Source organism: Planococcus citri, chromosome 2 (assembly GCF_950023065.1).
Source record: "Planococcus citri chromosome 2, ihPlaCitr1.1, whole genome shotgun sequence".
Taxonomy (NCBI): domain Eukaryota; kingdom Metazoa; phylum Arthropoda; class Insecta; order Hemiptera; family Pseudococcidae; genus Planococcus; species Planococcus citri.
This window is the reverse complement of record NC_088678.1, coordinates 42583881-42598941: the sequence shown is the minus strand read 5'-3', so window position 1 is coordinate 42598941 and position 15061 is coordinate 42583881. Positions and strand designations below refer to the sequence as shown.

The window sequence follows — 15061 nt, the reverse complement described above, 5'->3', positions numbered from 1 at the left end:
ATGTCTGTGTTGTTTGATAACATTAACGTTATCAATAATATTTACCATGTGATTTTTTTTCGATGGACCGCCGAAATGAAATTTATACTGAAGAACTGAATTAAATGAAGAACCAGAATTTTAAATTGTAAAATGTTCATATATTACATCTATACACAATAGTACAAGTGATATGAGCTTTCCTTCAGTAAATGGATTCTGCGATCTGAATATCGCTCACAATGCAGATAATCGTCTCATCCAGAGGGTCATTGAATGTAAATATAGTTTATGCTTTTCAAATCTTTTTTGCATTGTTCTCATCAATTTTTTAAATTTCATTTCTACTTATGACAGATGGATATAAAGCGATAGCTTTGAACTGGACTGTCGATGTGAGCAAAACCGACGGAAAGTTACCCAGTAAGAAGAAAAAAGGTAACGAAGATAATAATTCAAATCTAGTGATACTTCCAAAAGAACTGATTTCTGCTCAGAAAAATTTGATCTCTGTAAGTAGCAAAATTGCGTTAATGATTTAAATTTTTTGCTGCATTGGATTAATCGAGTTGACATGACAATTTACAGAAATATTCAGATAAATTAAAAGTTTTCCTTAGGATCACGATAGTATTTTCAAAGCCGGATCAACTTAAACAAGTGGTACGTTCAGTTTGCGTACTTTTCGGTATCATCGTGAAATTCCAATCGAGTAAAATTAATACATTTATTATTGTAATTTCAGTTCAGCTCTCAACAGTACAAATCTTATGATATTACTGCAGTGTTACCTACAACTGATGTGGCTTATCAGGTAATATTCTTTTTCGTTGACATTGAAATGATTTAGGTAATTGTAATTTTTGGATATCGATGACATTATATTTCATTCTACAGCACGCTTGTGGCAATAGTTCTATCGATTTGTTATCATTTGAAATTGAAGTTACCCATTATAGACCGAATCGGAAATTACATAAGCAGTTGACCGATAGAAATGGATATTTTGAAATCATGTATTCGCAAGCTTTAAAATCATCTGTGAGACGACAAGAAACTATCACAATGGCTCAATATTTTCACATTTATGGAAAATCAAAAGTAATGTTTTCAAGTTACCTTTGTATGTAAATGGTTTCGCTATACGTTAAATAACCATTTTAATTTAATTTTTTTTTTTAGAATGTTATAATTTCTAGTGGTGCTGTTAACTATCTCGAGTTGAGGAATCCATTTGATGTAGCAAATTTGTGAGCATTTTTTTCAATCTCATTATACTACATATTCATTTGATATTACTGCACAAATTAATATTTAAATTATCATATTTTTTTTACAGAGGATTATTACTTGGGCTTAGTGAAGAGCAATCTAAATGTTCATTGACTCGTAATTGTAAAATGCTGATACTGACTGCTGGTAAATAATTATTAAATTCTCATCTTTTGAGCATTCGTTGTAGACTTAATAATAATAATACCAATTTCATTACAGCTGGTAGAAGATATGGAAAGGTTGCCATTACCGTCGAACTAAGCACTAAAGACGATGACGAAGAACCAAGTATCAAAAGAACTAAACTGAATCCTTCTAATAACGATCACATGTCAGATGTTACCCATAGTATATCATCCCTTACAACAACGTAGAACAAATGACTAAAAATAAAGAAAAATTTTTTATTGTGGTAAGTTATAATTTTGGTAAGAAAATAGTAGATAATAAGATTAAAATTACGTTATTCAATGTAAAACAGCGCAAGTCCTTAAGTGCAATTAATATTCAAGTGTTAATAGTATAAATTTGAGAATTAATAATAAAAATATTTTAAGTTAGACCAATCATGTTGATCGTTATGGTAACACCTACAACGTAAAGAAAAAAAAACACTTTAATACGAACGGAATGAATTTATTTTTAAATATCGATTAAACGAACCGTTTCTTATAGAATATGTCGTCTTTGGAATGGACTGCGTTGATCAGATGGACGACCGTTCTGCGCCAATTGCGATAATGCTCGCGTGTAATCATTATCCTGCGAAATGAAATTGATTACTTTTGGTATATTTGTATTATTTCTTTTTACAGGACGAATAAAAGTATGAAATCGAAATTAAATGAATTGCGTAAAATACACTAAAAAGGCATTTTTTCGAAGAACCTGTTTATTATTGTCTACTATAGAGAGTAATTCTTTGTTCATAATAACTTAATGTTGTTGTTTGTTTATTGGCTTTTTTAATTAAATTTTTTCTCGAGTACGCCTTTGTTTTATTTCAAAATCAATAAAGCCTCTTCACTGTTCACGCGTATTTTCACGCGACTGAAAAATCATCAAAAAAATAGGTACGAAAACTTTCACGTCATAAAACTCTTATCGATTTACAAATTATACGGTGGTGGTTGTTTTCAACTAGGAAACAGTAAAGATAAACAAATCATATTTTTAGATACTTTTCACCCGACGTGGCGTGTGAAATAATAACTATAATTTCGATTTCAGTTTTAAAGAAAAATTACCGAACTGTATCTCCTCGCTGGTCTACTCGGGATTAAATTATTGTAGGGCGGATAAAATCGCGGTTTCAGGTTGTAACGGTGAGGAAATAATGGCTCGTCTAACCAAGTGCCTGAAAAAAATGTTATATCAACATCTGACATTTTCATTGGTGATTGATTTATGTAAACATTGATGAGTCAAGTTCGCAGCTGTTGTTAAATTAATCAAGTGGGTATTTGGTATTTACCTTCGCTATCTACGTCGTCATTTTCGATTTCGTTCAGACCTTCGTTTGTATAGGGTTCGTATTCAGTTTGGCCATAGTGAACTTGAGGTCTGCAAAGTAAATTTATTTTACAGTTATTCTACAGAATCATTTCGGCTTTAGAATGAACTTGAAATAAGTACCTCGAATCTGAAGGATGTTTACGACGTTGCTCGGCTTCCCACATTGCTAACAGAGAGAGTAATTCTTCCGGATCTAGTTGAGATTCTCGTTTTATTCGTCCATTGTCTTCGGAAACTGAACGAAATACTCGATCACTAACAAAAAAAAAAATCAATTAATTACACTACACATTACGTCAAAGAATCTTTTTTTCAAAAATGAACAAATTGGTAGGTTAGGTAAATCACATAAAAGTTATTCAAGTGAGCAATGCATACTGTGACATGATTCATCACAACTAAATCCGTGTAGAAACCCTCGAATGACTTTTTTTTTTTTTTGAATTTTCACTAAATCACAACTCGCAAATCTCAAAATAATAAGATTAAAAAAAAAGTCATCGTAGTATCAAAAGTACGCAAAGGTAGTCGAGTATAAATACGCACGAGAACTAATCCGATTATTTTCCTCCATCTGTCAAAACTAACAAACCGCCAATTTAAAGTAAAATTCAACTTGGTATATTGTCAACGAGTAAGACGATACTTTCGCCTACCGCATTATTTCAGGTCTAATCGCAAAGTTTAATACCGCCAATTTGTACGTTACATTGTGTGGGAAAAGGCTAACATGGCTTCTCGTAATAAAATCATACATGATTAAAACACACCTAAAGCTCTATTCTTATGAATTTTCCATTCAATAGGAGACAGTTAAAATTGAGATTCATCCGCCATTAATTATTAAACTAGAATGGTGCTACAAAAGCAAATTTGTTCGGTGGTTAGACGTGAAACATTAACACGCATTTTGAGCGACGGTACAACCTACATTCTAAAGCGTACGTATTGTTGTTTTAGTGAGCATTTTACCTTCGTTTTAAAGGAGATCTTTTGTGGATATTTCTTTTCTGACGATCTTCGTACATTTCCATATCGTAGACTTCTGTTGAAAATAAAAAGTACAAGGTATAGAATGTACTCACATTAGTAAGTTTTTGATTTTAATAATTTAAAAAAATTAATAATAGGATAGACGGAAAAAATGGATTTTTTGCCTACACCTCCCCCGTAGGCTCAGACCAAAATCGACGCTTTGCAAAGCGTCGTTTTTCGACCTTACTACACGATAATGTCAAGCCCTTCCCCTCTCTTCCCTGATCTTTACCATTAATACATATGAAAAAAAAAATATGAGAGAAGTTTAATAGTCTAGCTCGTCAAAAGACCACATCCATTCTGCACATTAAGTCGCCAAATGTTGACTTTCTGAGTCCATTAGGGTGTGTTTTTGCAAAGACGCAGAAAAGGGGCGCGAAGTCAACTTTTTAAAAGCTGTAAAAGGGTAGAGAAACTCCTCGGATTAAATACAGTGCCTTTCAGTCATTACATGAAATCAAAAACACTTAAAATAGGGGTAAAAATTAGTCTAGAAAGTCGAAACTGAAAAAAGTATTAACTTGGAAAATTTTAATTCTCTACTAGGTCAATTAGGATTAGCTTCAGCCATGATAAAAAAAAATTGAAAACCGCCGAAAAAAGTTCAAATAAGTAGATTCCCTTTTTTTTTATTATTAAAATCCAAAAAATTAGCCTTTTTCAAAAAATCCTGTTTTTTTTTGTTGAAATTTCAAAAAAAAAATCCGTCTTTTTCCCTTTTCAAAATTGCAAAAATATTTTGGTGTCAAAATTAAAAAAAAAAAAAAAAAAACTTTTTTGCCAAACATTCCTTATTTGCAATTTTGAGGAAAAACATAACTTCTTTACAAATTTTGAGGAAAAGACAACGCATTTTAGCAATTTTGAAAAAAAATCAGAATTTTTCGCAATTTTGGCAAAAAATCAAAATTTGAAATAAAGAAAGACTTTTTTTGGAATTTTGACGAAAACGGGGATTCCAGAAACAGAAGTTTGCGTTCCGTTTCGTTCTTCTCAAAATTTTAGCACAGGTAAAACTTCTTTGCAATTTTGAAAGAAAAAAACCAGCACCTTTTTGATATTGCAATTTTGACTTTTCAAAACTGGAAAGGAATGGAGAGGAGTTGAAAAGTCAACACCTCCGAAAGAACAGGGAAATGCTCCATCCTCCTTCCGATATTAATAGAACGCCAAATTTTGAATACTCTGAATAATTTTTATTTCGTACTAACAGTTGATTCGAGTTTCAACTTTTTGAATACAATTTTTATCTCCTACCCCTCCCTTTTTTTGATAACGAATCGTACTTTTTTTATAATTCAAGGTCACTCGTAATCCCAGCTCAAACTTTTCAATTAACGTTTGCAAGAGAAAAAAATACTTCATATTCAACATTCTTCTGTCAAAATTTCGTGAATTAATCAAAATTTGATGAATTGATGACTCAATCTTCAATGAACCAAAATGAAAAAAAAATCTAATTGTAAGTCTGATAATATTAATGAATCCAAAATTTAAAAAAAGTAAGTCCATTTTTATGTCTGGTCATTTTTTTTCAAATGAGCCAAGAAATTCCAAAACAATGTATGTAGTTTTGATGCTTTACTTCTAATTTGGATTACTCTACATATTTTCTGAACCACAAAATTAATTTTTGTAACGCGGTTTCATTCGCAACAATGAGTAGGTATCAACAGCCTAGTTCAAATTTTCCAAAGAGAATCAGACCAACATCATCACCAATAAGGAAAAGTTGGTAGGCCTAGAACTACCCTTTTTTACGTCAAATAAAATTTGTTGATAGGTAATTCATTGCATTTACCTGGACGTTCGTAATAATAATTAGAACGAAGTGGTAACTGCTGATAAGCTGGTATGCGATCGATTGCTTCATAAGGAATTGAATCATCTGAGTCATCCTTGTCTAAATTGTTTTGTACATCAGGTACTGGAATATTTGGAATGTCTGTCAACAAAAATGTTACATTAATTTTCAATAAATAGGTAGTAAAATATCTCGCATCAGTGAGGTAATTTTTGAGATTACCTATAATTTTTTTGAGAAATGCCACAACTGACTAAAATCTGTGCTAGGCTGGAACTGTTTTTATTTATTCATTTTTATTAAAAATCAATTTTGATGATAGCTGAGCAGATCTAAATCTGAATCCATCTACAGGTTTTTGTTTCTTGTTTTCATTTTTTTAGAAATAGAAAGATAAAATACGCCTAATAATATTCTTTCAATTTCATTAATCACTGAATGACTCGCAAGAATAATTGCCTGGATTAAAAAAAGAACTGAACACCACAAAATTGTGGTTGACACAATTGATCATATTTTTATCAATCTCCGCTTTCTTTTTTATTTCAAAATTTCAAATTTTCCGCCTAGGCATCTTAATGCGGAAAATAATAAACCATAAAAAACTTCAATCCGTCGGTACCTTTTCAAAAACATTCATGTCAAATGGATCAAAACCAATCAGACAAACAAACAAACACCTACCTCTTTTATCCGCTCGAACATAATTATGTTCGGATAATTTATTCTGTTGATTGCCAAACATAACAACTTCTTGAGCTCGCTTAACTGAAAAATACAAAAAAGAAATAGCATATTACAGCATCACACGGCGCCATGTAAATGAAAGATGATTCTTCGCGAGGAAAAAAATTGCCGTTATGAAAATATTAATAGCATAGTTTGCATTAAGTTATAAAACGGAGAGAATTTGCAGCGAAAAAAATTTCGTCACCATGGAAACCTTACGTCCCAAAATCAATTCCTTGGCTTACCTTTATTAGAGATACGAGCTGGAGCCCTTTCTACCTGTTTCAAATCTGCTAAAACGATCGATTGTAGCCCACATACGGTACCGACATCGAAACTAGCCGAGATGAAAATTATCGTGAATACTTTAATAATTGAACAGTAATTCGAATGCATACATCTTTTGCAAGACCTGTAACCAAATTATATTTTCTTAGGGCGCGTTCGTCGTAACCGGGCGATGATTTTCAATTCACAGCTAATTATGCTTTGAATAGCAGGATAATCATCTTCGACGATGAAATTATATTGCAACGCTTACCCAGACTGATTGTTGTGTCGTGCCATCGTCTTGGGAATCTGGAATACAAAAATATGGACAAATTTTAAAGTCTTACTCTATCTCTATACAGGAATAAATTCAATTAGATGAAAGTTGTAGCGAATAAAATATCAACAAATCAAAAATGATGAAACACGTGCATAGGTAAGTCTAGGTAGGTATATTATTTTTATAATGTTTTTCAACAAATGAGTGTAGGTAGCAAGGGTACAAAAACCTAAGAAACCTATACCTTTTATAAATGACTTTCAAAAATACTCATTGAAAACACTCGCGAAATTTGAAAAGGTTATCAGATTCTAATATCAATATCGTTAAAACCTGTTGTATCGCGAATCGATTTCAACGTTTAACGAATCATCTCATCCGGACAAATTGAATGTAGGTTTATTAATTTGAAAATAACATTCATCTGGGGACATTACAACTACACTATAAGGAAAAATCCGTACTCTGATGGCTTTATTTTACATCATCATTCGTTACCCTCGAACAATTTCTTTCTATACGTAATAACCTCGTACTATTTTTATCCTTTTTTTGAAGATAGAGTTCAACGAAAACAATACTACGAAAATCAAGATCAACGTCAGAGTACAAAAACAACCCTGATGAAAAAAAATAATAATAAAACTCGAATTGATTTATTTTCGTAGCCGGTCAGATTTATTCAATTCTCTTCGTAGATTCGTCAACCAGGCGAATAAATAATAAATAAAAACCTTTTCAGAAATTGAAAATTCATTCCGAACCGAAATTCATACACTCTAATCGATAATTTTATTAGCCATTTTGTTTCAATCCCAAATACCCGGCACAAAAAAGAAAATCTGTTCTATTTAGATACCTTCCTACCTACATATTTCTTTCGCAATGGAAATAACAACTTATAAAACCATCCAGAGTTGTACAATTGTAACTATACTTAATGGCTAAAATGTGTTTTAAAAGAAAATAATAAATTTGACGAAATGGAAAAAATCTGCTCGAATAACTCATTGCAAAAAGGAAAACGAAAAAATGAAAATTGTAAATATTACGGATATATTTTTGATAAAACTCGGAGAATAATATAAAACAAAAAACCCAAAAAAACTTGAACAAATCTATATTAATATTCTTTCGAAGGAATATAACTTTGAATAAAAGTAGATACACTTTTCAGACAAAATATTTCAAAAAATCAACTCGAAAATAAAAATTGGGCAAACAAAACGCAATTAGAATTTTTCAAATGGTACGTAATGAAGTCACAGAGGACGGTAAAAAATTGATTTTCATTATTTTGTTGAATTTTGAAAATTTTAATAACAGGTAGGTTAATTGAATTCAGTAATAATTTAGTACGTCGCTTTCATTAAAAACTAATTTCTTTCGCAGCTGTAAAAAATCTTTGAAAGATGAGATTTTAATTTTGTAATTTTTTCCCTCACTAATAAAATTACACACCTAGCTATTATAAAAGCTACGCGAGCTTTTTCGAGCCGAAACTTATTTTGATAATTTGGTGCAAATTAGTCGATTTATAAAGAGTGCGTAGGTGAAACTGCTGAATAATAAATTTATATCTTGAACGAAAATGCTTTTAGCACATAAATGGAAATAGGTATATTCATGAATTTAAATCAGTTGATAGGTCTAGTTACGGTACACGGTATACGAAAGTAACCATTCAAATATACGTAATTTGTTCATCATATGGTCTAATTATGAATTACGACAGGTGTTACAGCATTATTATATTCTCTATCTCTGTGTTATTGCATATTTATTGAGATTAAGATGACCTTCATTACCATAGGGAATCGGTCAAATCAAAACTGATATCAAACTGAACGAAACCCTTGAAAGACAATTTTCATTAATTAGACTGCTCAAGTTATTTTTTTTTATTTTCAGTAAGCCTATAGTTTATTGAGACTAAAAAGATTTTTCCAATAGTTCTAAAAAATTTTCAAAGTGGTCTAACCAGCAAGACAATTTCAGAATGAATGAAGAAAGATCGAAAGAATATGCAAAAAAAAACCCACCAGTCGAAATTTCAGGAGCTATAATAACATTCATTTTCTCAATTTTTATAAGTGCTGTTCTTATAGACAGATTTTAAGGCATCTTTTAAAAAAGTGAAATTTTGAAAATCTTTCTGGAGGCTCCAGAACGATTTGAAAGCACCTCCAGTTGACTCAATGCGTAGAAAATATATGATCGAAAAATTTACTGAAGGCTTCAGAACTGTAGGACAAAATGTCTCAAAACTGTTTTTAATCGAATTTGGTTGTCGAAAATAGAGTACTACTGAATTTCAGCTTTCCAGCTCAATATGTTGATATTTTCAACATTTTTTACTTCAATTTAGTTTTCAAAAATTCCTCTGAATTTTCAAAAATAAATTTTAGCATCTGAATTTGATTGTACTCAATTTCAACTGTAATAGACAGAAAATTAGTGTTTGATCCTTGAGTTGCAAAAAAGAGCATTTCACAAAAAATTTCTACGAAAGATCGTTTATCATGGGCCTATAACGTGAAAAATAATTTTCTGCGGTCGATCAAACCAAATAAAGAGATGCGGAGCAATAGCTAGATAGGAAGTACTAAAACAAAAAATCACAGTTTATGAGTTGGACTTTTTTATGAAAACCCAACATTTATTGAAACCGTATTTTTTCAAAAACTAGGTATTCAATGAATTGAAAAATGCATGCATAGGATTGTTTGAAATGGCTTAAAAAGCAAGTACGTACCTATTTCCAATTTGAGCCTATTCCATGCATCCGTGACTCTGGATTTTAGCATTAAAGTTTTCCCCCTAAAACCAATGTGAAATAAGGCAGATTTCAGAAATCCATGTTCAAATTTCGAATCATTTCTTCTCTCTAACTCTCCTTAATCGTTTGTAAAATTTAGATTTTCAATTTTTTTTAAATTTTCATCCATTGATGTAAATTAAAATTGATCTCAAATTTCAAAACAATTTTAATATGTGCCTAATCAAAAGTTTTCAACTTTTATCAAAAACAACAATTTTTTTAAAATTCACGAGGTAAAAAATATGTGATATTTTTAGCTTTTCCATGTCCTATCCTTTCTTAGGTCTGATCGATCTCGAAAAAATTTCTTCAAGAGAACAAGAAGGTCGAATTTTAAGAATCCGACGTCATTTTGTTGCAAAGAAAGTAGTGTAGGCGAAGGTAAAATAAAGTGACAGTAGAGTTTTGGAACGCCTTTTGTATTCTCAGGTATCATCAATACGTTTCTAAATAGAGATCGTTTTTTTTTTAGTAGTGCTAACGTCATTTGTCTGTCTAGATCAAAAGAAAAATACACAAATAAATTTGAAAAATTGTCAAGAAATAAATACATTTTTACAGTTTTTTTTTTTTTTTTTTTTTTTTTTAAATTTAAATGCACACTTTGTACTTTTGAATTATACCCAACTTTCTTCATTCAGAAATATGTACCTATATTAATAATAATAATGAACTGAAAAAAATTTCCAAATTACTTATCAATTTCCTACTCATCAAAGTAGTCGAGATGAGACTAAAAATGCCGGACATGCTGAAATTGATATTTTTGATGAATGTATAGGGCACATAATATGTCAGTTTGGTTTCAGACGCCAGTGTTAAGACATCAAAGCATACCGAAATATTTAGAGGAAAAAATTCACGAACATAGCCACAAAGGTTAGGTACCTACTTTAAATCAAAAGAGCAACATTCTTAATGAATTTCTGAAAAATTTGTGCAGATAAAACTTCAATATTTTTTTCTCAATATAACTAACTTTTTTTCAAATTTATCATAAATTCAATAGGTACCTTATTGAGAAAAAAATCTTTACAATCCTGAATTTTTGATTATTTTTTTTACCTGCAGTATTTTCCATGAAAAATTCAGTTTTTGAGGAAGAGAGAGAGAAGGGTGAAAATCAAAATTTCCCATTTCTGAAACGACGCTTTTGCCGTTATTTTTCCGTTTAACTCAACTTGATCAGTATCAGATCAAGTAGTTTCCATGATAATTAGAAGTAGGTACCCACATGATTATACCTATACCTAATTACCTACCCAAATCAAAAACAATATGTAAATGTATATTGTATTGTATGTGAATTAATACAATAGAATATACCTATGTACATGCACCTCCTGCCATTAAACTACTTCTTACATCCCATGTTCATTTTCAGATAATATACCCTTTCGGTAAGAAAATCCGCACACGTTACACGACGTAGACCGTAATAAAACTGCAGGTATTCGAAACCATTACTCGCGGACAAAATCCATCTTAATCTTATACAAAAGAGGTCAAAATAACGTTAGAATTTAACGTGTAGACAGATACGTAGGTGGGTGCTTTTAGGAGCACACGTTTTCCGTATTCTAACCGAATTACACGATAAAATTTTAGAATCAAACAATGGTAAATGTAAATAACCAATGAAAATGCTAATGCAATTATATTAAAAGAACACCGCGGATTCGAGCAAATAAAATTTCAAACAAACCCAAAACGTTCCTAAGTAAACCCTTATCACGAAAAAATTGACGCGAGTAAGTTTCTAACTGTGTGCTGTGTGCTATAAATATTAAACGAATTCTATCCACAGCCATGCAGTTTTATTTGACTACATTGTAAACTTGAATCAGATCGTTGCGATGAAGAAAATAAACGATTTTTACTCACAAACGTGAGTAACTTCTTACGTTTTCACATTATGAAAAAGATTGATAGTGTGAAAAAAATACCACTAGCTTTGGCAGTTTAATATTTATGTAGCTAGTTTCATCATTACCAATTCCAAGTGGCATTATTTTGGCGAACGAATTGAAATACATACATAGATTTACCTACCTACACGCTTGTTTGTCAAAAGGAATTAGAAAAAAAAACACTTTTGAGTCGAGTAGGCCTACGAGTGTGTAACAGTATTCATTTTGTTTTTAAATCGAACTGTTGTTTTATTCATGAAATGAAATTTACGTGTATATGGGAAAGTTTCACATTTTTTGCACATTTTCCTATACCTACTCGTACAGAGGACTTGAATTAAAATTACAAAATAACTAAAATGACGAATAGGTACCTTCTGAATGAGGAAGAAAAAACACAGGTAACTTAATATGATGAAATATTTGACATGAATGTAAACAAAATTGCCTATAACCCTTTTCAAAGGAACTTTACTCCAAAACAGTTCTATTAAGCCAACAAAACGAAAGATAATACGAGAGAATTTGATGTTTTCATAAACGTATTTTGGAAAGTTATTCCACTGCTTAGAAAATGAATGTCTGGAAAACCTTAAATTGTGTATGTGAGGTCTACGTAAAAATACTACAGGTAGATGTTGGGTAATGTACAACAAAGATAAGCAGCATTTCAGTTGAAAAGCTCACCCTAAAGCATTGAAACCAAAGTAATACCACTTCAAATGACAAGATAAGCGTTACGTTTCATCTTTACGACTGTTTACAGAATCCTTTCGTCAAATCGATTAGGTATCTCTGTAGAAAGCATCTCTCTGACGAAAGTTTCCACTTATTATCTAAATATTTCACGATAACAATACGCAGAGATGTTCTCCATTCACAATGCATTACAAATAATTTTCACAAACTCGTAATTCGACTATAATCCCAATGTTGAAATTTTGCTTGGTTTTCATTTTGAAAATCCTACTCGACATTTTATAATGAAAATAAATTTGTGTAAACGTCGAATAAAATAAATCCCTCGTTTAAAGGATTGCATCCTGGTTTACCTAAATAAGCAATTTGAAATGCTAATGAGATGTACTCTTACATTAAATTTATTTGATCTAATACTTCCTATCCAAAATCTTTTAAATTTTGTGTTTTTAAATTTCAACCAAATATCAAATTGTATTCTGTGCATTTAAAATTATAATTTTTTTTTTAATTAAATAAAATGAAATGAATTTTCGTAAATCTACTAAATATATTTACTAGTTTATTCTTACCTCGTATATCCAGAATAATGTTGCTCGTTCGGCACTCAATATAAAAGTATCCTCGCCGTGAAATTTCGCGCAATGCAACAAAGGTTTCGGTCTGTTGATGAGTATGCGCAGTTCAAACGGAGTAAAATTTGCTCTTTTATTTGATGCTTTTGTTTATTAGCAACAGGAGGTTTTTTTAAAAGCATCATAGCTTCAAGTTTTTGTCACGTAGCTTGCGTCAAAGGATAAGCACGCGGGGAAACGCCCTAAGCAAAAAGAACAACAAAATGAGCATTATTTTCTCAAGTAAATCGTGCTTGATATCGTTGAAGATGATTTTTTTTTTGCTTTGTAAGCTAAAACTTTTCAAAATGAAGGTATTTAAGTAGAATGTCGACTTTTTACGGACGGTATGTCAGTAAGACAGAGGACGAGTAAAAAGCATTCTCAGTTAATTGAGCGAAGGGTGTTTGAAACATTAGAACAACCTGGCAGTAGGTAAATTTGCGGATATTAAATAACATTCGTTAACAATTCATTGTTTTAGAAAAATACGACAACGCTTTCATTATTTACTTTCCTTCGTGAGTAAAAGTATCCTTGTGAACAGGTGGATATTTTTTTTTTTATATTAAAAAAATCTCGTACCTTTTAGCTGAAATCGATTTTTTTTCACCTTTAAATCTGAAAACCTATCAAATCGGAGTAAAAGAAACGCATTTTATTTACAAGCATTCAGTCAGGTTTCTCAAGCCTGAAGATGACTAAATTACGTTAGGAAACTTAATGCAAAAGCACGAGCTCAGCTGTATGTACCTCGTGTGTGTACTTAAGGATGATAAATTAACGAGTAACAATGAATAAAACATTTTAAAATGGGGTTGTTATTGATTGACTTCGTTCTCGAAGTACACTTATGGCATAATTTAGCATCATTAATCTTTCAAATGGTTATCATTATTCATCTGCTGCCAAAAAATTGCTATTTAATATTTTTTTAAAGGATCAATAGAAGGTTAAAAAGCATAGTTAGAGATCATTATTTAGAATGAACCTATGGAAGGATGGTTTTTCAAAATTTTCTCGGGGAGAAGTTTGTGGCAATCTGTCATCGGGCTTTCTAAAATTAATTGTAATTTTGAGAAAGAAATTTGAATTTCATGTTTGATCATTTTAATATTCGATGAAATTATTTTCATAAAAATCGGTGTCAAAAAATTACCTATTTATCGACGGCGAGCACACTTGCCACTCATTAATAGAGGGAATACTTCAATGGAACAACATGAAAATATGTTGATCGAGTTCTGAAGTCAACCAATTCTCATATTCTCCGCCCAAGCAGTTCTACTGCCAATAGTTCGATTAAAAGTTGGTAATTTCTCCGTAAGTATCAACGAACCACAGAAAACACCTAAAAAAAAAAGAAAATGATACGTTGAGAAACTTTACAAAATTTTAAAAATGTATGTACTAGATACAAAAGAGAAGAATGAACAACTAACAAGATTCAGATTCCGTAGTCAGCTTCAGAAACAGCAGGCATCGGGCATCGTACTTCTGATGACATCAATAAGATTCTCTATGCCTAAAAATTACATTGAATTTAATTCATTAATCCTTGATCAAATTAGATCTTGATTATTACTTGGAAATTCGAAAGCGCTTCCATTCCTTCCCAGGCTTCGGTTGTAAAGTATGTCTGAAAAAGTGAACATCCATGGTGACTTTTATAGATCTACGGCGAGTATGATGTGATGTGGTAGCAGCCTGTTAATAAAAAGATTACTTTCAAAATTACATATCACTATCCCAAACATATCTTTTGTCATAGCAATTTTGAAAACGAATAAATTTTGATGAAAGCAAAACATCTGACAAATATCGTAGGTTGCAACTTGTTGAAGCTAGCGCATTTTGATTGAAATAAAATTGAATCATGTTGCTTACTTTTGGAGAAAATATGCAAAAGTGCTGCACAGGTAGTCCACCAAGAGCTGAGAAAGTTCCTCCAAAGTTTCTAAATAACATTTTTGCTCTTTTTAAACTTTTAAAAGTCCAATTTCTCGTGTCACATCAGTAATTTTTGAAATTATTTTCAAATTTTTCTCATTTTCTTATCAATTTCGCTGCATTTTGTTATCATATTTTTTCAAGACAATGTATTTAGCATTCTCTATCGGTGAAAAA

At 31.1% G+C, this 15061-nt stretch overlaps 2 protein-coding genes across 7 annotated transcripts; one reads left to right on the top strand and one right to left on the bottom strand.

The window, feature by feature from the left end:
* The first annotated feature begins 18 nt into the window (after positions 1-18).
* Positions 19-2242, top strand: Rpp30 (ribonuclease P protein subunit Rpp30). Of its 2 annotated transcripts, XM_065350339.1 has the most exons (9): positions 19-257; positions 337-491; positions 568-642; positions 725-793; positions 877-1080; positions 1162-1229; positions 1319-1398; positions 1474-1666; positions 2070-2242. In XM_065350339.1, exons 1-8 carry the CDS (start codon positions 173-175, stop codon positions 1626-1628), a joined length of 891 nt encoding a protein of 296 aa, XP_065206411.1. In that variant the 5' UTR covers positions 19-172; the 3' UTR covers positions 1629-1666; positions 2070-2242. The 2 variants fall into 2 exon arrangements, with proteins under 2 accessions (XP_065206411.1, XP_065206409.1); XM_065350337.1 differs by having other exon boundaries at positions 1474-2242.
* On the bottom strand, positions 1639-14950 carry LOC135835871 (prohormone-2-like). 5 transcript variants are annotated; one of them, XR_010556963.1, is made up of 15 exons: positions 14822-14949; positions 14520-14641; positions 14377-14459; positions 14094-14285; positions 12893-13137; positions 6882-6919; positions 6586-6752; positions 6296-6379; positions 5609-5752; positions 3742-3814; positions 2890-3024; positions 2729-2817; positions 2507-2611; positions 1918-2016; positions 1639-1844 (listed from the first exon to the last, which is right to left on the bottom strand). XR_010556963.1 is itself a non-coding variant. In XM_065350335.1 (15 exons), exons 7-15 carry the CDS (start codon positions 6905-6907, stop codon positions 1924-1926), a joined length of 921 nt encoding a protein of 306 aa, XP_065206407.1. In that variant the 5' UTR covers positions 6908-6919; positions 9646-9710; positions 12893-13137; positions 14094-14285; positions 14377-14459; positions 14520-14641; positions 14822-14950; the 3' UTR covers positions 1639-1923. The 5 variants fall into 5 exon arrangements, 4 of the variants coding, with proteins under 4 accessions (XP_065206407.1, XP_065206406.1, XP_065206405.1 ...); XM_065350335.1 differs by adding an exon at positions 9646-9710 and having other exon boundaries at positions 1639-2016; positions 2502-2611; positions 14822-14950; XM_065350334.1 differs by having other exon boundaries at positions 2502-2611; positions 14822-14950.
* Between the last annotated feature and the right edge of the window lie 111 nt (positions 14951-15061).

What these genes read in the sequence shown, in the direction of transcription:
- Rpp30 (XM_065350339.1), top strand. Translation starts at nt 173, where the DNA reads ATGAGCTTTCCTTCAGTAAATGGATTCTGCGATCTGAATATCGCTCAC. An exon ending in CATCCAGAGGGTCATTGAAT is followed by an intron (nt 258 to 336) that starts GTAAATATAGTT and finishes TACTTATGACAG; the next exon opens with ATGGATATAAAGCGATAGCT. An exon ending in AATGCTGATACTGACTGCTG is followed by an intron (nt 1,399 to 1,473) that starts GTAAATAATTAT and finishes ATTTCATTACAG; the next exon opens with CTGGTAGAAGATATGGAAAG.
- LOC135835871 (XM_065350335.1), bottom strand. Translation starts at nt 6,907, where the DNA reads ATGGCACGACACAACAATCAGTCTGG. An exon ending in AGCTCGTATCTCTAATAAAG is followed by an intron (nt 6,380 to 6,585) that starts GTAAGCCAAGGA and finishes TGTATTTTTCAG; the next exon opens with TTAAGCGAGCTCAAGAAGTT. An exon ending in TGACGACGTAGATAGCGAAG is followed by an intron (nt 2,612 to 2,728) that starts GTAAATACCAAA and finishes CATTTTTTTCAG; the next exon opens with GCACTTGGTTAGACGAGCCA.